Below are 21629 nucleotides of genomic sequence, written 5' to 3' on the forward strand. Positions count from 1 at the left end.
TAGAGAGGCGATTACGTAAGGAGGCGAGCAAGTACTTTGCATCGGTTTGCGTGAAATCGGTTTTACGAGTAGTTTTTTTTATTATTTTTTTTATGGTGAGCAGCTTGGTCCGCCTTCTCATTTCCACTGATACCGCAGTGGCCTGAGATCCACTGGATGATGATGTTATTTGTGACCGTTTGTTTCGGCAGATATTTGTTTCGGCTGCGATAACACTGTAGACGATCGGCGCAAGTGAGGATGTCGTCGAACCTTGCGTTGCTTTGAGGCCAGATTTTGAGTCGGAGAAAATAACCCACGAAGTCGGGGTTTCTTTTGACGCTATGTGTAGGAGAGCGTCCTCGATGGCGTAGAATTGCAATAGATCTATACCCGAGAAACGTCATCATGACGTTGGCAGACAGACTGAAACCGAAACAAATCAGAATAAGGGGAGAGCTGGGTTCACCGAATGGACACTTGTTCGCTGCCTCCTATTGAAAGAAAAGTATAGGACCGAAGGTCGTGTCCCTTTCAGAGACCATCGTAACCCTTCAAGACCGTGGCTTTCGTGGGGAGACCGCACGAACGGCGCGGTGGAGCCTGTCGGCCCCACTGCGGACCGGTTTTGGTCCTTTGTGGATTTGTTTTGACGCGCGCCGAGCGTGGTTCGTTGGAGATCCGCTAGGATACGAGGCGTATGTGAAAAAGGTCCATAGTCGAGCACACTCTTAAAAATGAACTTCACCACATAGCACGCTCCTAGCCAACCATCATCCCGAATGACAACGTTCTCGCCCCTGATTTGTTGAAAACGAGAGGAGGAGCCTATTTTGTACCGTGCATAGTGAGCACAAAACAGGCTCCTCCTCCCGTTTTCAACAAATCAGGGGCGAGAACGTTGTCATTCGGGATGATGGTTGGCTAGGAGCGTGCTATGTGGTGAAGTTCATTTTTAAGAGTTGCCCACATACGTGAGGCCAACAACGGCAAGCCCTATCACCACCACCAGCACCATCACCATCATTTTTAAGAGTGCACTTGATCCTGCATTCAACTGCATAATAGTACAAAAAAAGGGGTGCGCCTCCCGTTTTCGACAAATCACGGGCGACAACGATGTCATTCGGGATGGTGGTTGGCCAGGAGCGCGCTATGAGGTGAAGCTCATTTTTAAGAGTGTAGATAGAGGACGAAGGAGGCAGGGCCAAATACTCGACTATTGGTTGCGGGCGTGCCATTCACCTCTGTTCTTCACGCCTTGTTCACGTAACGACCAATGACAGGCGAGACGCAAAGTAATCGAGGTCCATTACTTTGACGAGAATGTATGGCCCCTGAGGGACGCTCGCATATTTTCTGTGGAGGGTAGTTCCATTGGACTACCCAAATCCTGTGTTTTTCTCATTCTACCTTTCGAAACGCTGTGGGAGATACGAGAAACAGATAACGAACGTATGTGTGTGGTGACGTAAGCTGAGGTAAAAAAAAAAAAAGAAAAAGAGGGCAGATCTCCATAGGACAATATCTGATGGATATCCAGAGGACTGAATTTTCTGTCTGGGCAGGAGAAAGGGTGTACTGCGTTAACGTCCTGGAATAACATAGAAACATGTATAGTAGACATCCTCAAGACGGACTCGACGACGTCTTCGAGACTTTAATATGCGTCACATTAACCAAAGCTAGAAGACGTCACGTAGACAGGATAGAAGACGTCTTCTAAAAAAAAAAAAAAAAAAAAAAAAAAGTAGTCTTGCCAAAACCTTTCTGAGACGTTCACAAATCGTTGCTCGTTTTGTGCCACTAAGGTTGATGATATAAAACGCCTGCTGCAATGATGTCGTCTGCCGCTTATGTTCCGAGCGTTACGGTATGGACATTTACAAGGAATGTGCATATACAGGGTGTCTAAGTTAAAACCCTGGGCTAAATATTTCGCAAACCGGTACAACAATAGAAGAACTTTCTCTTTACAAGTATCCGTCCAATACCGTCTACAACCTGCACACCGTGTGAATGAGTGGGAAGCGCTCATTATTTAAATAAAAATTCGAATGAGTTTCATGAAAAACTTAACTTCTAAAGCAGAGCGCCGTCGGCATTAAAATGGGTACTACCCCTTTTGGGGCCTTCAGTGGACACCTTTTAGAGAAAAATCTGCCACCAAAGCGGGTCATTCTTGCAGTAATTAATTGGTTTCGGTTTACATATTTTTGTCGAGGCTGATCGCGGCGAAGTGCAAAAGGACGCGATTTATTGGTGGACATGGGAGTGAAAGAGCGTCCTTTTGCGCTTCACCGCGACCAGCCGCGACAAAAATATGTAAACCGAAACCAATTAATTACTGCAACAAATGACCCGCTTTGGTGGCAAATTTTTCTCTAAAAGGTGTCCAATCCCCGCTCAGCATTGGCGCACAGCGTGCTATGCGCTGAAGTTCTGTTTTTAGTGTGTATGGGAACTTTACGTGGGGGAGAGATGCTGCCGTCGTCGCAATTGCACCAGCTAGCTTGCATGCCGCGTTACTGTATGTTCTACTCAATTATCAACTGGAAAGATGCATCCGCGATAAGCTGGCAGCATAAAATATAAGACACGCTGACCACAAAAGCCAGAGTAAAAGTATCGTACCGAAGAAAAAAAAGTAGTCTGCGCTCCTCCCATAACTGACAATCAATAAATCTTTTCTGTGCAAGAACGCTGAGAAAACAAAGCGCTCGAAGGTTTCCTTCCTGCTACCAAAATCCGAGCAGCAGCCGCCGCCGCCGAACTAGACACCTAACGCCATCTATACAATGCCGCCTCTCTCCTCTCTCTCTCAGATCCGATGGAGAGGGAGACCTCGGACGCGAGCAGCCTGATGACAGGAAGGAGCGCAAGAGCTGGAAGGACCATGCCTGCTCTTTGCCAGTTGCACTGGATATGTGGAGGGATACGGTCGCTGTAGCTGCCGCAAGTATGCTCCTACTATCGGGCATGCTTTCCCTTGTGCTGTGCTCCGCACTGGCTGGTGTGCAACATCGGGAGGCCGCTGAGAGACGGGCGCGCGATGATCCACCTTGTCTTTACCAGGTAAGAATGCGTGGCTTTCTTCCCTCGTTGATAACCAACGTCTCGGCGACACAGCAAAAAGCCGGTTTGTACATTGACGCAGGTGACAAGTGTCCATGTCGCTTTGCGAACGGACGTCTGCCTGACACTTCGTATAGCAGACGACACTTCTGATGGGCGCTCTGTGCGTTGGTTTCTGCAATTCTGAGTGTTGTCCGTCGCGGCAAAAATGGGATTTAAAGCGTTATATGGGTGGGAAAAAGAAATCGGCTCAAATCTATGTGTCGGAAATATGTTGTTTCGACAAATGTTTTACCCGGCTTTGCGAAGGTACACAATGTCTGTGATGGTGCCAGGAGGCTGTTTTGTACGAGGCACACGATTTTTTGTTCGGGTATTTCGACACTCCTTCAATATATAGGTACGCATTATTGCATGACGTGAGGTGAGTCAAATCCCAGCAATGCTTCTCAACGAAACAAATTGAAAGGGAAGTTGCAGATGACAAAAACGCTGGTAAAAAAAAAGACAAAAATAGGATCGATTGAGAGACCGCTAAATTGCCACATAATTTAAGTGAACCGTAATACGCGGTTCGAAGCTTAATTGTAGCGGATGTATCTGTTTCATTGAAAACGTCGAACACATCTGGGGCTGGGTCGCAACAAAGATCTTCGGGATACTTTTTTTTTTTTTCAATTTCCTAATTATTTTTTGCCTTCTCTAATATGCATTACGCCTCGCTATTATGTAAGGCGTAGTAAGACTTTCAAGGTCTTCGAGTGAGATGAAAACGGAAAGCTGCATGCTTATTACGGGCGCTCGTTAAGAGCAGTACATTCTCTTGCCCGCAATAAAATTTTTACTATTCCACAGTCCTTCTGCGCTTCCTAACCGTCCGTTATAACCCACTCACAGCGCGCACAATTTTTTTGGATGCTGAAAACTATTTCTCTTTTCTTTTCTTAGACAGCCATTTCTAAATGCTGCATATCATACAGCGTGTTTTGATTTCAGTATACTGAAAGCAAAACAAGGTGTATAATATGCAGCATTTAGAAATGGCTCATATCCGAAGCAATAGGGCTGCAATTTTCAAGCGTGAGGTGTTTGTTGACTTGCTGCCAGTAACTTAAATTACGCCAGTAATTTTAAATAAAATACGTTCGTGTTAATAAGTCACGTTCATATAATAATGTCAATAAATCACGCTCGTGTTAATAAATAAAGAACTGCGACAATAAATACGTGACGACGATGATGTCACAAGGTGTTTCAGCCACTGGAGTTGCAGTAACCCCCCCCCCCCCCCCCCCATTAATTGCTACACTCTTAAAAATGAACTTCACCGCATAGCACGCTCCTACCCAACCGTCATCTTTAATGATATCGTTTCCTACCCTGATTTGTTGAAAACGGGAGGCGTACGCCTTTTCTATGACAATTATGAACAGCATAAGTGTCACAAAAAAGGCGTATGCCTCCCGTTTTCAACAAATTAGGGCAGATAACGATATCATTTGAGATGATGGTTGGCTAGGAGCGTGCTACACTCTTCAAAATGAACTTCACCGCATAGCACGCTCCTAGCCAACCATCATCTCGAATGACATCGTTATCAGTCCTGATTTGTTGAAAACGGGAGGCGTGCGCCTTTTTGTGACAATTATGAACAGCATAAGTGTCACAAAAAGGCGTACGCCTCTCGTTTTCAGCAAATCAGGGCAGATAACGATATCATTCGAGATTATGGTTGGCTAGGAGCGTGCTATGCGGTGGAGTTCATTTTTACGAATGTAGCCAACCATTATCTTGAATCATATATCGTTATCTGCCCTGGTTTGCTCAAAACGGGGGGCGTAGCCTTTTTCGTGACACTTATGCTGTTCATAATTGTCACAAAAAAGCGTATGCCTCCCGTTTTCAACAAATCAGGGCAGATAACGATGTCATTCGAGATTATGGTTGGCTAATAGCGTGCTATGCGGTGAAGTTCATTTTGAAGAGTGTAATCTCGAATTTGATTGATTTGAGTTGGTTTTAAGAAAAATAAAAAGGAGATTTTGGCTTCATCACTGGGCCACATCACTGAGGCCACATTGACCACAGTGAGGCCACATCACTCGCACCAGTTAGTTTGGTGGAAAACTCCGGGAATGATGATGATGACGATGATTAGTCCCGAATGATATTGTTCTTCACCTTGATTTGTTGAAAATGGGAAGCGTACGCAGTTGCGATACTTGCGCAGTTGCGATAAATGTCACAAAAAGGCGTACGCCCGTGCCAAATGAGGTACGCGTTAATTATCGCAAAAAATCCGTCTTCCACATATCAAGAATGATCGAGCGGTGTCACACTGTTAAGATGACGTAAGATAAGAAGACATTAAGATCATAGGGTAGTAGCGAAGATGATTCATATCATGTGCACATCGTGGATTATGTTTCGTTATCTATTTAACTGTCAGTTTAAATGGTTCTATCGAAGTGTAAAACTACGCCGGTTTACTCGGTAAACTATATAATCGTTTATTAAAATTTATTTACGCGTAAATCTACTCCATTACCATATATTACCGAAATCTACTATCAGCATCCGTATAGATAGGAGCGGTGCGCAACCGTAGCCTGCTAACTATCATCCAGACAACCTCACATACCTTCACAGGCACGTGCTATAGGCAGGTTTCACTAGTAGACAGCTTCCTGTAGCAATATTTCTGCTATTGTTCCGGAGACGTATAACATATGCGCTTCTCAAAGGTTGTAAGCAACAAAACGTGCACGATGTAGTTACGCGCTTTATTATAGGGGACACGTATTCGACGTAATAAATCCATAACTGTACTTGCCCTTGTCAGAAACTTACGCATGCCGTACTCGCGAATTACTCAATGCAGGTGGCACATTGCGCGATCTTCATATAAAGCTCATAAGGACATTTAATCTTGGTAAATTACGAAGTGATTGAGCGCCGGAGCACGAAGTTATAACTCAAAACGTGCAATTCTCGTAGTCAAAACAATCAAGATGGCGGCGTTGAGAAGAGCACTTGACATGCTGCTCCCCAGACGGCGACGTGTCGCATATCCTGCCAGCTGGATGGAACTGCAGTTTTCATTTCGCTTTTGTGGAACTGTCGTATTTTGCTCGGAAGTAATCAACGTGAGGAACGAAAAATGCCGACGTACTCAGCAGACGACACCCAAAAGAGATGTCGTCTGCTAACTGCAGAAAGGCTCCATCTTGTCTGTTTTGACTACGGGAACCTCACGTTTTGCACTATAACTTTGCGTTACGGTGCTCAATTACTTCGATATTTACCATGATGGAATGTCCTTATGAGTTTTATACCCGTAGGCAACACATTGTACCACCTTCATTGAGTAATTGGCGAGCACGGCATGCCGGCGCGGGTAGACTTTTATAGGGTGACACCCTGTACAGTCAACCCTCGATTTATGAACGGTTAACGTTCCCGAAAAAAGTATTTACAGGCTTGTGGAGAGCACACTCTATCAAGTGGACAGATGTTTATGGGTGGCATCGAGAATTTTTTGATGGCCAGTGAGAGCGTCGAAGACGAGCCTGGTTCTCAAAAAGATATTGCACGTCAAAAAGTGCGGAACACGTGACCAATGTGAGCGCTCTCGTGAGATGTGATAGTCAGAACGATCGTTGTAGTAACCATAATCAACAGTACTATCGTGAAGCCGTCGAAGGAACAGAGTTAACCGTGTTCATCCGGAGATTGCGGACTCTTGGATACTGCATCGAGAAAGCGCTCCCTGTCAGACTGCAATCTCCGTCACCGAGTCATTGGCCAAAAAGGGTATTCCAAAGGGGTTCCGCAGCGTCCATTACGCCTTTCTTCACAGTCTCGTTACTTTTCCTGAAACTCAAATTCCACCTCAGAAGTGGACGTTTATAGAAACTGAAGACCACATCCAAATGGTGACGGGCCAGCTGAAGGCAGTTGCAGTTGAAGACGTCCCGAAATGCACTGTAATCAGGAGTACACTCTTAGAAATGAACTTCACCGCATAGCACGCTCCTAGTCAACCATAATCTCGAATGATATGGTTATCTGCCCTGATTTGCTGAAAACGGGAGGCGTACGGCTTTTTTGTGACACTTATGCTGTTCCTAATTGTCACAAAAAAGCCGTACGCCTCCCGTTTTCAACAAATCAGGGCAGATAACGATATCATTCGAGATTATGATTGGCTAGGAGTGTGCTATGTGGTGAAGTTCATTTTTAAGAGTGTAGGAGCAGCGTCTCCGGCGGTGTGTGTGGCTTCTCGGGGACAGCGTTAATTTGTAATTCAGTTGGCAATAATAATAATAATAATAATAATAATAATAATAATAATAATAATAATAATAATAATAATAAATAGCATGAGTCTCATTTCTCACCTCGTTTCTTTTTTTTAACGTTTATTTTGAGATTCTTTGTTTTTTTTTTAAATTTTGTTTTGTGGAATAACAAGCGGCATCAGCCTGGCTGACATTTCCTCTTTTCTCTATTCTTTCTATTAAACATATACCCCCCCCCCCCACACACACACACGGCATACAAGTCTAGCATGTACACGAGGAAATACAGACCAGTGGGGAGAGGTAATCCTGCTGAAAGTGAAGTGGTTGTTTCCACAGCTGTGCGCTAGAGTTGGCTCCAGCTGAGTCATGACGGACATACATTTCTTCCTGGCACGTGACACTTAAAAAAGAAAAAGGAAAATTCCGTTTTAGTCTTCCCATTTTGTTGTCCCAGTTTTCGCAGGTTTCCACATAGCACGGTTGACTTAAATCCCCCCTTATTTTTTTCTTTTTATATCACATCACATCACATAGCACTGTGAAGGCCACCATTGCACGGTAGGATACGGTTATCGATTCTGATTTGTGGAAAGCGCGGGGCGTACGTCTTTTTGTGACAATTAACGTAACTGTATAAGGGCCAAAGAAGGGCGTATGCCTATTTTTTTTATCTCCACCAGTCAGGGGGCAGAACGATGTCATTCGGGATAGTGGTTGGCTGAGAACGTGCTATGTGGTAAAGTTATGTTTAAGTTCTGTCGTGACGATGCCATTCGTACGCGGGCAACGACGGCAAGCTGCTTCGACACCTCCCCCCCCCCCTCTGTTTTAAGAACGAATTTTATTCGTAATGATAATATTCGTGAACAGCGCCAAGGGACACTCTAAAAACTGAACTTCACCCCATAGCACGCTGTGTGCCAACCGTTGCCAAGAATGATTGGGTTATCGCGTCTGATTCGAAGAGAGAGGGGGGCGTACGCCTTTTTGTGGCAATTTTCACATATCCAAATTGCCACAAAAAGGCGTACGCCCACCCCTCTCTTCGAATCAAAAGCGATTAACCCATCATTCGTGGCAGTGGTTGGCAGAATGATTAGTACTAAACGTACATAGCGTTCCCTGAGCAAGCGTAAAACAACCACACTCTTAAAAATGAACTTCACCGCATAGCACGCTCCTAGCCAACCATTATCTCGAATGATATCGTTATCTGCCCTGATTTGTTGAAAACTGGAGGCGTACGCCTTTTCTGTGACAATTATGAACAGCATAAGTGTCACAGAAAAGGCGTACGCCTCCCGTTTTCAACAAATCAGGACAGATAACGATGTCATTCGAGATAATGGTTGGCTAGGAGCGTGCTATGCGGTGAAGTTCATTTTTAAGAGTGCACGTAAAACCGCACCGGGGCCTTTACACAACACAAACAATCACTCCAAGTTTGTTCGTTTTTCTTTTTCTTTGTTTTATTTTTATTTGTCTTTCCCTTCCTTTTTTCCTTTCTTTCCTTTCCTGGAAATAGCAAGCCGCCGTAGCGGTGGCTAATGTTTCCCTCATATTTTTTATATGATAAACATATCCCTCCCCCCTCCAAGATTTCTGCCGTTGTCTGGATATATAGCGTTTGAAAAAGAAACACTTCTCGTTCGTGGACAATCGCGTCAAAAGTTGGTCGGGCTGCGGAAAAAATAAGAAGGCCGTGAAATCTTAAAAGAAATTGAGGCGAGCGAAACAATAGCGACACGACGTCTTTCTCGTCGTCAGCCGAGCACGAACCATGCGACAAACAAGCCCAGGACGGTGTTAGATATCGTGGTCTGTGTTTCACAGGGAAAACATTTTGTGCTTCTTTTGGATGTTCCTTTCCTCTCGGGCGTCGTCTGCGGTTAAGTACCGGGTTTTACCCGACATTGTAATTTTCCGGCACGGTGAATCGAATCGCCCTTGAAAAATACGGGCCTATTGTCTACAGAGACGTCTGCGCGGTCCGAGGCTAATTTGTGGGAAGGATATCTGATCATCGGGGGATGGAGGTTCCTATATAGCGGTGAGGAGAGAAGACGTGCACCGCGCGAACAAATTATCTGGTGATTAGTGAGTTAATCAGCATGCACACGAACACTCTTAAAAATGAACTTCACCGCATAGCACGCTCCTAGCCAACCATTATCTCGAATGATATCGTTATCTGCCCTGATTTGTTGAAAACACGGGGCGTACGCCTTTTCTGTGACAATTATGAACAGCATAAGTGTCACAGAAATGGCGTACGCCCCCCGTTTTCAACAAATCAGGGCAGATAACGATATCATTCGAGATAATGGTTGGCTAGGAGCGTGCTATGAGGTGAAGTTCATTTTTAAGAGTGAAGGCACGCAGTAAAGTACAGGGTAAAGTTGCTCGCGCACAAGTTGACAGATGTTTTATGCACAGATGCAAAAGTTTCGAACGATAAACTCCGAGGAATTACTCGACGTTTGAGATGTATATGACACATAAGATTAACACCGGGGCTAAGGTTAGAGGTCGGCGATTTCTTTTTTATTTTCGCAATTCATCACGAGATAACTGAACCGAAGGAAATAATTATCGTGCGATTTTCGAAGGTATAATCTTCAACATACGTCTACTAATCTTCGTTTCACTAAACGTACACTCTTAAAAATGAACTTCACCGCATAGCTCGCTCCTAGCCAACCATTATCTCGAATGATATCGTTATCTGCCCTGATTTGTTGAAAACACGGGGCGTACGCCTTTTCTGTGACAATTATGAACAGCATAAGTGTCACAGAAATGGCGTACGCCCCCCGTTTTCAACAAATCAGGGCAGATAACGATATCATTCGAGATAATGGTTGGCTAGGAGCGTGCTATGAGGTGAAGTTCATTTTTAAGAGTGAAGGCACGCAGTAAAGTACAGGGTAAAGTTGCTCGCGCACAAGTTGACAGATGTTTTATGCACAGATGCAAAAGTTTCGAACGATAAACTCCGAGGAATTACTCGACGTTTGAGATGTATATGACACATAAGATTAACACCGGGGCTAAGGTTAGAGGTCGGCGATTTCTTTTTTATTTTCGCAATTCATCACGAGATAACTGAACCGAAGGAAATAATTATCGTGCGATTTTCGAAGGTATAATCTTCAACATACGTCTACTAATCTTCGTTTCACTAAACGTACACTCTTAAAAATGAACTTCACCGCATAGCTCGCTCCTAGCCAACCATTATCTCGAATGATATCGTTATCTGCCCTGATTTGTTGAAAACGGAAGGCGCACGCCTTTTTTGTGACAATTATGAACAGCATAAGTGTCACAAAAAAGGCGTACGCCCCCGTTTTCAACAAATCAGGGCAGATAACGATATCATTCGGGATGATGGTTGGCTAGGAGCGTGCTATGCGGTGAAGTTCATTTTTAAGAGTGTATGGTACTTTATATTTTTTATTTATTTCCCGGGGAACCCGTTCTATATACGTGCGACATACTCTCAAGCCGTAACTTCGTCACTTCCGTTTTTATTTATTTATTTTTATTTAACATATACTACCGGCCTTTGTGAGGCCTAAGGAGGAGTGGGAACAAGTGGAGCACAAAGAGCACACACACAAAATTTAACTGATAAGAGATTACGAGATTTATTTATTTTTTTTTTTTTCAGAATGCACACGCCATAGAACGCGACGGTCTATATAGTTAGGAACGCTTTTCTAATTGGTGGAACAGTACTAGAGAAAAATAGGGAGAGGTATAAAGAATGTTTCCTGTTCTATATGAATGTCTTGATGGTACACAGTATATAGAAGGGGAAACCGGCGTCAATTAACGAGAAAGTGGTACAATCAACGGGTCAAGACCACTCTCTGACTGTGACCGACTTAGCATTTGACGTCATTTGATCGAGGTCTAGATCGGCAAAGTGTGATAAGTGCTTTGCATACGTTCGTTGGTGGTATTTTAGTATAATTTTTCGTATGTTAGATTAGATTGGATTAGATTAGATTAGAGGTGAAACGAAAAATGTGGAGGTGTTAGTCCTGACGGAGTCAAGATGACTTAGTACTTCAAAACTTAGCTTGAACAGCAATTCACGCCGGATCCCAGATGTAGAATCCAAGAATAAGGGGTCAAGTGCTCGGGAAAGAATTTCCCCCATATGTTTGCACGCTGTGAACGAAATTCGATACGAGCATTCCTTCAAGCACTCCTGTACTGATGGCAACTTTCGGAAGAAAAACTGCCGCTGAGTGCGAGAATGAAAACTATTAAACTAAGGCGTGGTGGTGGTGGTGACGAACCGGCTTGCCGTTGTTGGCCTCACGTATGTGGGCTGCGTCACGACTGTAGCCAGTATGAGATGATATGGTGTGATAACAGATGAAGGAATGATGACGGCCGAAATTTAAGATTTAAGACTGCCACTGCAGAGTTGCCGAGAAGTCCGAGCGGTACTTGTAGCATTTGAGCGAGGCCAGATTCCTGGAGAAAGTAGACGAGGCTGCGAATTTTGGAGTGTCTTTCCGTGAAAGAGCCTTTGGGATGTATAGGACATCATCCACCGTACAGTTCCCGCAATGGCCAAGGTATGGCGAGGCGTAATATGATTGAGAGTTATAATTAACGAATTATAATTAACGAATCAGAGCGTCAATTAAGATTGTTTTTGTTTTTTTAGAGTTACCGTAAAGTTATTTTAACGTGACTGTAGCTGCAATTACTCATATTTAAAAAGTAGCCGCAAACTCAGTTACTGCTTTCGCAAGCTATAGTTGCAACTGTTTCCTAGTTGCTTTTTTTTTTTTAAAGTAACCACTCTCTGTGAAGTCGGCCCAATAGGCTCCCGAGCAGCATGCTCACTTGACCATTTGACATAGAAGACCAATCTCTTAATTGAAAGGAGGTTACAAAACTTTGCAACTCGAAACCAGAGAACAATAACAACCTCCGGCCATCCGTGCACCACACGGAGTATAGCCACATCGCAGACGGTCCGATGGTTAATGACTTGACCGCCAGAGGGGAGATGTTTTTCTCTTCTTTTGTTTTGCTCGCGCACAAAAGAGCCGTCGTCTGCTTGAATAATGAGGCCCCCAGCGACAAGACGTACTTTTCCCTCGCTGATTTACTTTCTCTATAGGAACCGCATAGCGAAGCAGGAGGTATTGTTCGCTTAAGTGATCCCAGGAAGGGGGTCAGAGAGTCGTGAAAGGCATGGAGGGAAGGAGGCTGTGGTGGAGCCAAGCTGTGCTGAAGCGTACCTGGGTAAAATTACAGTTAAAATATAATTACATTACATTACTCATTACTGCAATTGAAATGTAATGAAATTACACTCTTAAAAATGAACTTCACCACATAGCACGCTCCTAGCCAACCATCATCCCGAGTGACATCGCTCTCTCCCCTGATTTGTTGAAAACGGGAGGCGTCCGCTTTTTTGTGACAATTAACATTTCTACATAAGTGTCACAAAAAGGCGTACGCCTCCCGTTTCCATCAAATCAGGGCAGATAACGATATCATTCGAGATGATGGTTGGCTAAGAGCGTGCTATGCGGTGAAGTTCATTTTTAAGAGTGTACGTTACAATTACTACGAAAAAGTAATGACATTACAATGACATTCATCGTGGGCGTTGGAACTCTTTTAATTCGACAGTTGCCAACTCTCTTTCTGCCAAGTGCCGACATAGACTCGATTCTTTTGTAAAAAGTAACGACTAATGTCATTAAAATTACTGCTCAAATGTAATTAAATTAAAATTACAAATTACATAATGTCAAAAGTAGTGCGTTATATTACAAGTTACCAGAAAAAGTAATTATAATAATAATAATAATTTATTTTCACCAATGACACTTGGTGGGGAGATACAGACAAAAAGCTGCAAAAACTGCAGCTTGACGAGGTCTGACCCCCCTTTGTACACTTGACAGATAAAGCAGACATAAAGCAGACATAAAGATGACAAAACAGCAAACCGGACAATGCAAAGCGAAAATAACAAATAGCAAACCAGATGAATCACGGAGTTAGACAATGGTAATGAACACAATGCATTAAGATGCATAAAACAAAAAAGCTATGAGAACACACGAAATAATATGACCATCCTAGTGAACATACATGGCCTTTATTGAGCGAATTGAAAGACAGCTGATGTTAATGTTGTTTTGGATATGGGAATTAATATGTCGTGGAAGATTATATGAAACCAACTGTGAGCCATAGTTAGTAGTTCGTGCACACGGTGTGAAGTAGGGCTCATTGTAGCGTAGTGAATAAGAGGTCAATCTCATGGTTAAATTGGCTAGGGCTAGAAAGATGCGATTATTTTGCTTTACTGAACTTGCATATGTAATGGACATACGGTACTTATAGAGATCCATAATTCTGATTATGCTAAATTTCGCGAAGAGGGATCCTGTTGGATGTAAAAAGGGAACGTTTGCTATGTGACGAAGTACCTGTAGAAGTAAGTCACGAAGTAATTCATTACGGTAATGACATTACTGCTCAGGCCTGTGCTGAAGACAGCGTGGGCTCAGATGTCCGATCCACTTCCGGTTAAATACTTTTCACAAATTCGAGCCGTAAAATGCTGACGCTATGTGGCGTGGTGGAACGAACCGTCGGGCAGAATATCGTCCGAGACTTTCTGGGAAAACCGGGAAAAAGCGAGGGGAAACCACGGCTCTCCTTTCCGGGTCAGCCGGTCTTGGCTAACCTCTCCTGAATCGCCCAAAGAAACGAACACTTGAACTCGTTTGTCCTTTCCGTTCGGGGCTTTACCTGGCTCTTCAGTCACTATGTCATAATTTTACCGTTGTTGCTGGGTGTTGCACTATGCAGTCTCTAAAACGACGCCCCGGTGATATAATAATCGTCGTTATTTATTTTTATTCATTAAAGACATAACGTATCACTCTTAAAACAAAACCTTATCACATCGTAAAACGATGAAAGCCAACCATTGCACATAATGGTGCCTATATCACTGTTGATTTGTGGAAAGCACGGGCTGTACGCCTTTTTGTGACAACTAACGTAAGTGTCACAAAAAAAAAACGTTCGTACTCCTCCCGTTTTCAACAAATCAACAGCGATAAAGGTATCATTCTGTGCAATGGTTGGCCTGAAGCGTTCTAGGCGGTCAAGTTCAGTCTGTACGACGGCGAGCTCTTTCATTAGTACTACCACCACCACCATCAGTCTATACACCAGTCGACACAAAATGTTTTGAAAAGCACGAACAAAGCCGCAATCACGACTAACCCGACTATAAACGTGGCGGATGCAACTTGGTGTATCTCACCATCGCGCTCCGCCATCAACGGAAGAATATCGTACAAAGATTTGCCGCGTAAAGCGTCGAGGTGCTAATTATGCAACAAAGTGCGCGAAACCCTTAGATTTTCCCATCTGGGCTCTTCCTGAAACAGCGTCGGGTCATCATCATCGCCACAGCCAACCGCTGTCAACAGCCAAGCGAGCGAGACGGCAGAAAGAAACACATCAGGTGGGCGGGGTCCTCACCATTGTTCCCAGACCATGTGGCCTTGCAGCTTCGGAAGAGGCTCCCTGACCACTAATGAGGCTGCCGCCGTGTTCCAGACGAGCAATTAATTATGACCCTCACTCTCCGATTCATCCAGCATACGAGAGAGAGTTAATACGAGCAACAAAGCGCTGGCAGAAAGCAGCGAGGAGAAAAGTCGCCGTTTAATTTCCTGGTATCTCGCTCAGGTTATTCGAGGAAGCTGCTAGCTTGAGGACTTGCCCATTGGGTTCTGCCTCCCATCGAATGAAATCGAACGCGTTTCTTCGCGAATAAAGAAAGATTTCCGTGAGTTTGGGAGAACAGCGGTAGAGCTGCCCAATCTGAGAAAATTTATCTATTCCATAGCTTGAGCCCTCGGTACTCCTACGTCATAAGTTTTGTCCCAATTGCGCTCATAGTTTAATAGAAAATTAATATTGAAAATTACGGGCAACACTGTGTCGAAGCGGTCACCGACTGCGCATTGCACGTCAAGTGCGGCGGCAGAACTATGTCGCATGCTCGTAACATTGTGTCTAAAACGGAAGAAGTCGGATACATAGTCATCATGACCAGTCGGGAACATGGATCACTGTTGCTCGACAAATTGGAGATTATTTCCCACCAGACGTCGCCCCGAGCCGCTTTACCGCAATTTTACTCGCAAATTAAAACTGTTTACCGTTCCCTGTCACATGTATAACTTGTTGTGCTGGGTTTATACAAGCAGGACAAGACTCAACAACAACAACAAATAAGTAATGATGATGTAGTGGGATGTTTCGCCGCTGAGGCCAAACATCCCACTAGACACCCACTAGACTATCCCACTAGTCAATCCCACTAGACCCCATATCCCACACAAGACTCAAGCTTAATTGCTGCTTATGAGTCTTGTACTTCGTCTACTGTCTCCCTTTTCCCTCAAACTCAAAGCATCATCATCATCATCATGTATTCTTTGTTGCGTTGTGAGAGTCTCAACAGCGAGTTTTAGTGCCTCTGCGTACCTAAGGGATAGCGTGGTGGTTCTGCACACTGCGCGAAGCTCTCGTTATGTTTTGCGCGTGCGCAGAACCATCAACGCTATCCCGCCTTATACGTGATGCACTAAAACTCTCTGATGTGCGAGGTTCGTCATTCCGGCTTTTACGTCACGATACAACTATCAACATGAGTGACTGTATACAATGGGTGATACAGGGATTTATTTTGTCCGCATGAATGCTCTTGGGAGGTGATGAGATAATTCAAGTCTAAATGATTGGTCGCAAATTATTTTATTGATATACTCGTACTTTTTATGGTGATTTCAAGCATCATAAGGAATCATGGAATGTGGATGGTTTGAATCGTACCACCGGCAGTCTGGTGCAAGTGATGTGGAGTTGCGGGCCTCACATTAGTGAAGCCAAAATCTCCATTTTATTTTTTCTTTAAAACCGAACCAACCGGCAGTCTGAGTTTTTTTTTAAATTATTATTATTATTATTATTATTTCGTCCACCGGCAGAGTTTTCGGACGGACGTCGGCATAGTTCCCGCTGAAGTCTACCCACACCCTAAGAAAAAAGGGTGGGAAAGGGTGATAACTTAGTTACCACCTACACTCTTAAAAATGAACTTCACCGCATAGCACGCTCCTAGAGAACCATTATCTCGAATGATGTCGTTATCTGCCCTGATTTGTTGAAAACGGGAGGCGTACGCCTTTTTTGTTACAATTATGAACGGCATAAGTGTCAACATAGCGTCTGATAAAGGGTGTAAAAGTGTGGTAAAAGCAATTATCATATATCCAAATTGATACGAAAAAGGCGTACGCCCCCCTCGCTCACCGAATCAGAAGCGGTAACCCTGTCATTCGTACACTCTTAAAAATGAACTTCACCTCATATCACGCTCCTAGCCAACCATAATCTGGAATGATATCGTTATCTGCCCTGATTTGTTGAAAACGGTAGGCGTACGCCATTTTCGTGACAATTATGAACAGCATAAGTGTCACAAAAAAGGCGTACGCCTCCCGTTTTCAACAAATCAGGGCAGATAACGATATCATTCGAGATTATGGTTGGCTAGGAGCGTGCTATGCGGTGAAGTTCATTTTTAAGGGTTTTCCTCAGACGCTTTCAGACATATGTCGGCACAGTTCCCTTAGAAGTCGGCCCAGGACGCACATTCCCCCAGGGCGTGAGTCGTGACGTTGCCCACGTACGTGAGGCCGACAACGGCAAGCCCTATCACCACCACCACCACCACCACCACCATCATTTTTAAGAGTGTAGGTAGCCGGCAGAACTTTGCAACCTTTTAGGCTCAGCATATGCGCGACAGCTATTACCTTCTAAGAGGTGTAACTGCTCCACCCTTTTTTTTCTAAGAGTGTGCAAGTACACGTAGTAATGGCTCCTTCCTGCGGTTCATCTGTCCACGACGCTCATAGCCGGAGTTGCTTCGCCGTGCTAACACAGAATCGAATCGACCTAGCACTTTATCCCCGCGTGTTCACTAAATTATTCAGCAGACTGCGAGCGACGCGGTTGTACTTTATCGACTGCCGTAATAACACTGAGGGTGCTCTATAATAGCTCCTCGCGTGTTTGTCATCCATAAAGCGTGTGAGGCTTAACGACTCGCATCTTTAAAGCTCAAACAACAGTTCATTACGGACCGTTCATGTTGGGCCTCGATACGATAGTCACGAAAACTCCCATTGCCAAAAATGTTAATTGGATTTCTGTCTGGAACCAAGTACACTCTGAAAACCGAACTTCACAAGATAGCACGCTGTACGTGCGCCAACCATTGTCACGAATGATATGGTTATCGCTTCTAATTCGAAGAGAGAGAGGGGAGAGTACGCCTTTTTGTGGCAATTTGGATATATGAAAATTGCCACAACAACAACAACAACTAAATCATGACTATGGCCTGAAAATGCCACAAAAAGGCGTGCGCCCCCCTCTTTCTTCAAATCAGAAGCGATAACTCTATAATTCTTGGCAATGGTTTGAGCACAGCGTGCTATGCCGTGAAGCTCTGTTTTTAGAGTGTATATATACGTGTCGGAAAAAGCAAACAAGAAAAAACAACAAAAAAAAAACAAAAAAAACAGCGTGCTTGATTTTGGGTAACCAGGCGATGGTCCGCCCCTCTCATCCGACTCGACGGGCGCGCCTCTTGCACAACCGTTTCCTCCGCCGGCTGCGCGTTCATTGTATACGGGCAGAGTATCTCGAGATTGCTTCTCTTCATGTGTGGGGGATAGTAGTTAGTACAGGCCTCTGTTGCGTTGGTGCAATCTGGGAGGAGGAAAGATGTACAGCGAGCTTCTTCGATATTGGATTTCGGGTCGTGATCAGTGAGGGTTTGCTCCAACACCCTTCCCCCACGTATAGCTGTGTTGTTGTTGTTGTTGTTGTTACTTTCTCAACTAAAGTAACCGGTGTGAAAACGACGGATGTACCGGGAACCGAACCCACTCTTCTACTTCTTCTTTTTTTAACGTTTATTGATTGATTGATTATTTAAAAGAAAACCAGGGAGAAATTGAACTTGTCTCCTGACTAGTTCTGCTACTCCCAAAACAAAACAACAACCTACAAACAACCAAAAACAAACAAAGTACATTCCCCATCCCCAACAATTAGTGTGTTAGTCATAGGTGGGGAGTAACGCGTTACAAAGTAGTGCGTTACCGGTAACGCGTTACATTCGAGTAGTGAAATATGGTAACGCATTACATTTGGGAGAAAAGTAATGAGTAACGTAACGTCATTACATTTTTACTAACTAACGCGTAACGGCGTTATGCGTTACTGCGTGTTTGGGAACATTGCTTCATCGTCTAAACTTGAAAGCTTGAGCGAGGACGGTGCCTGTAGACTCCGGGAAAATCTCCGATTTTTTCTATTCATCTTCAACAATGACAAGAAGGTCACATCGGCACCCGCGAAGAACGCAAAAGGACTATTGACCTACCCTGGTTGAGATGTCACCTTTGTTTACCACCTCTATTTTTCACTCCCTTTGGTATTTTTCGGACGAATGGGGTAAAAGCGACAGAAAAATATCCTCTGCCGTCTGAACAAGTAACAAAGTACCAAGGGATTCGCTGTTTGAATTTATACTGTGTGAGATAAAAGGTCACCGTCTCTATCAACCTTGACAAGCAGCACGCACGTGTCATTAGGAGTCTGCTCAGCCACACAGATGAAAATTTTGAGCGTCAACTACTTGTGCGTTGCAATAAATCATACATGTAAATTTTGTTCATGCGTGACCCTTGTTTGTGCACAACATTGCGTGTATTGATCTGCGGAACGCACTTGTGTGACTCAACCGAATATGGTACATATTATAAGGACAACTAGCGAAGTAATGCAAAAGTAACGGCATTACTTATCAGAAGTAACGGCGTTAGTAACGCGTTACCTACTATCGCAACAGTAACGAATAACGTAACGCGTTACTTTTTGAAAAAGTAGTGAGTAACGGTAGTGCACTACAAAATAAAAGTAACTTCCCCACCTATGGTGTTAGTACACTAGGTGCAAGTGAATAAATATCACTAGAACATGCAGAGAAACAGATACACACTAATGCAAAGATACACACTACAAATACACACTACAAAGATACACACTGATACGAGGCACTCGCAAAAAATCCTAAAATATGAGTTCCATGCCGCAGCTCACAAGGAAACTCTCAAGTGCCGCAAAGGCAAAGGCAAAGGCAGTGTTTTTAACGTTTACTTTTTAACGTTAACATTAACGTTTACAGTTCATAGCTCCTTTAACACGACCTTTTGATCGTGCCGCCGTATAGACCGCTGGGTGCGCGCAGTTCACAACATTTCTTTATTTTGTTTTTCTTTCAAATTTTCCTAATCTCAGTGTGGTGCCGATTAGTATATACGTCGAAAAATACGGTAACTCTGCGAGGCTCCATTGTTGCTCTCAAACGTCGTTCTGCTGTTATGAAAGCTTGATCTCCGCTTTCTGTCATTTCCTCGTTTTGGAGGAGAACGACGGAGATATGTTTTCCTCGCTATATGAAAAGCGTTAACGACTGCGTGTCAGAAGCAAATGTCGCCAGCAACAAATCGATTCTTTTCCTCGGGAGCGGTTCATTTTCCTCGGTACGTGCGTCTTCTACAAGAAAACGTTCTGGTGATGAAGAACGTATTTGGGGGGAGGGGCTCGCAGGCAAAAGGGGTGAAATACTTTTCGCAAATTATTTTATCTCTTTGGTCCGCGTTAGAACCTCCAAGCAGCTGTTGTGGCTATACAAGCGGTGCGCGGGCGTCCGCTGATGGAAGGTGGATGGGCAACAGGAAGGAGTGGGAGAGGGAGTTAGTACGCGCGGTCAGGGCCGACTTCATGGCGAACGTTGCCGACATTTGGTTTGCAGTGCCCGAAAGTAAACCCCAGAGAGCACAGCCGGTGTCTTCCCCTTTTCTTTTCTTCTTTGTCTTCCCCTTTCTTTTTCCTTTTGTTTTCGTTCCCTTTTTTCCTGTTTTCTCCTCCTTTCTTTCCTTTTTTTCTGCCCCCATTTTCCTTTTTTTTTTTTGAATAGCAAGTCGACGGGATTCGAACCCAAGCCTTGTTCCCTTCCACACCGAGACCGGGAGGTGACACGGGTTCGAATGCCGGCACTGTTTGAGGTTTTCCCTGAGTTTTCCTGCGGGCTTTCCGGACGAATGTCGGCACACTTCCCCCTGTTTCCCCACTCCTTCCTCCTGTCCTCTCTCCACCTGTCCACATCTATATACGCCGCTCATAGTCACAGTTGCTTCGCGGCGCTAACACGGAATAATAATAATAATAATAATTAAAAAAACGTTATTTACGACGCATGCAACAACAAGCACGAAACTCGTTGATTCGATTCGATTCCACGTCAAGAGATCCAACGGGTCAAGAGATCCATCGAGTCAAGCGATCCACCGATGGATCTCTTGACTCGTCTGAGGGTTCGCCAGGCTTGGATCTTCTGACCCCTTTGTGTTGCGTCGTTAACTCTAACACCGCTAAGCAGAAATTACTCGTATCGAAATACGAGGGACTCGTTTTACGTGCGGTATAAACAGAATACAAATGCAGGTGGCATCTCATTTTTATTGACTTAGTTATACTTACTTTGTAACACATAGCGCAGTCCAAGAAAAGCCGACTGTTCTCTCGTGTCATTTGTGTTAAAAACAGGTGGTTGCATTCTGAGATCAACCTGTTTGTAACGCAGGATTTATAGAAGTGGTGTCATTTTTTTTTTTTTTTTTGACAGCGCTTCGTGTTAGAGATGATTTCTACAGTTAGCGTGGGCTACGTACGCTCACGTTGGGTGGGCCGGCTGCTGTTTCAAACGCGTTGATTATTCAAACACTTCTCGTATCACAGCAGGCTCGTATAGTCGAAGAGCCAAGTCGCTGTTGTGGACAGACGTTCTACATGGCGGAACCGTCTGATCGTGGACTCTCTCAGGGTACGAAAGATAGCTTCATATGCCCGAACATCTGTTTTCTTCCTTTTGTGTGTGTGTGTGTTTTTGTATCACGTTTTCCCTTAATTTTTCCCGCCGTCCACAAAAGGACAAGGACAAAGCACTTTGCGGCTGGGCGGGTTGGAACTCTTGACGCTTTAAATCTTTTGACTCGCCTGTCACGTGACCGGTTGGATCTCCTGACTCAATGGATCTCTTGACCGGAAGCGAGC

The 21629-nt window shown here is 44.2% G+C and overlaps 1 protein-coding gene across 1 annotated transcript in view; it reads left to right on the plus strand.

Annotated features, from left to right (window-relative positions):
* Nucleotides 1-2824: 2824 nt before the first annotated feature.
* LOC135369039 (lysosomal alpha-mannosidase-like) overlaps nt 2825-21629 on the plus strand; it is a 106211-nt gene continuing 87406 nt past the window's right edge. Inside the window, exon 1 of the mRNA XM_064602651.1 lies at nt 2825-3054. Coding sequence (XP_064458721.1) covers nt 2905-3054 — 150 coding nt within the window. The 5' untranslated portion in view covers nt 2825-2904. The remainder of the gene's footprint in view (nt 3055-21629) is intronic.

The sequence above is a fragment of the Ornithodoros turicata genome, chromosome 9 (genome assembly GCF_037126465.1).
Source record: "Ornithodoros turicata isolate Travis chromosome 9, ASM3712646v1, whole genome shotgun sequence".
In the NCBI taxonomy this organism is placed as follows: domain Eukaryota; kingdom Metazoa; phylum Arthropoda; class Arachnida; order Ixodida; family Argasidae; genus Ornithodoros; species Ornithodoros turicata.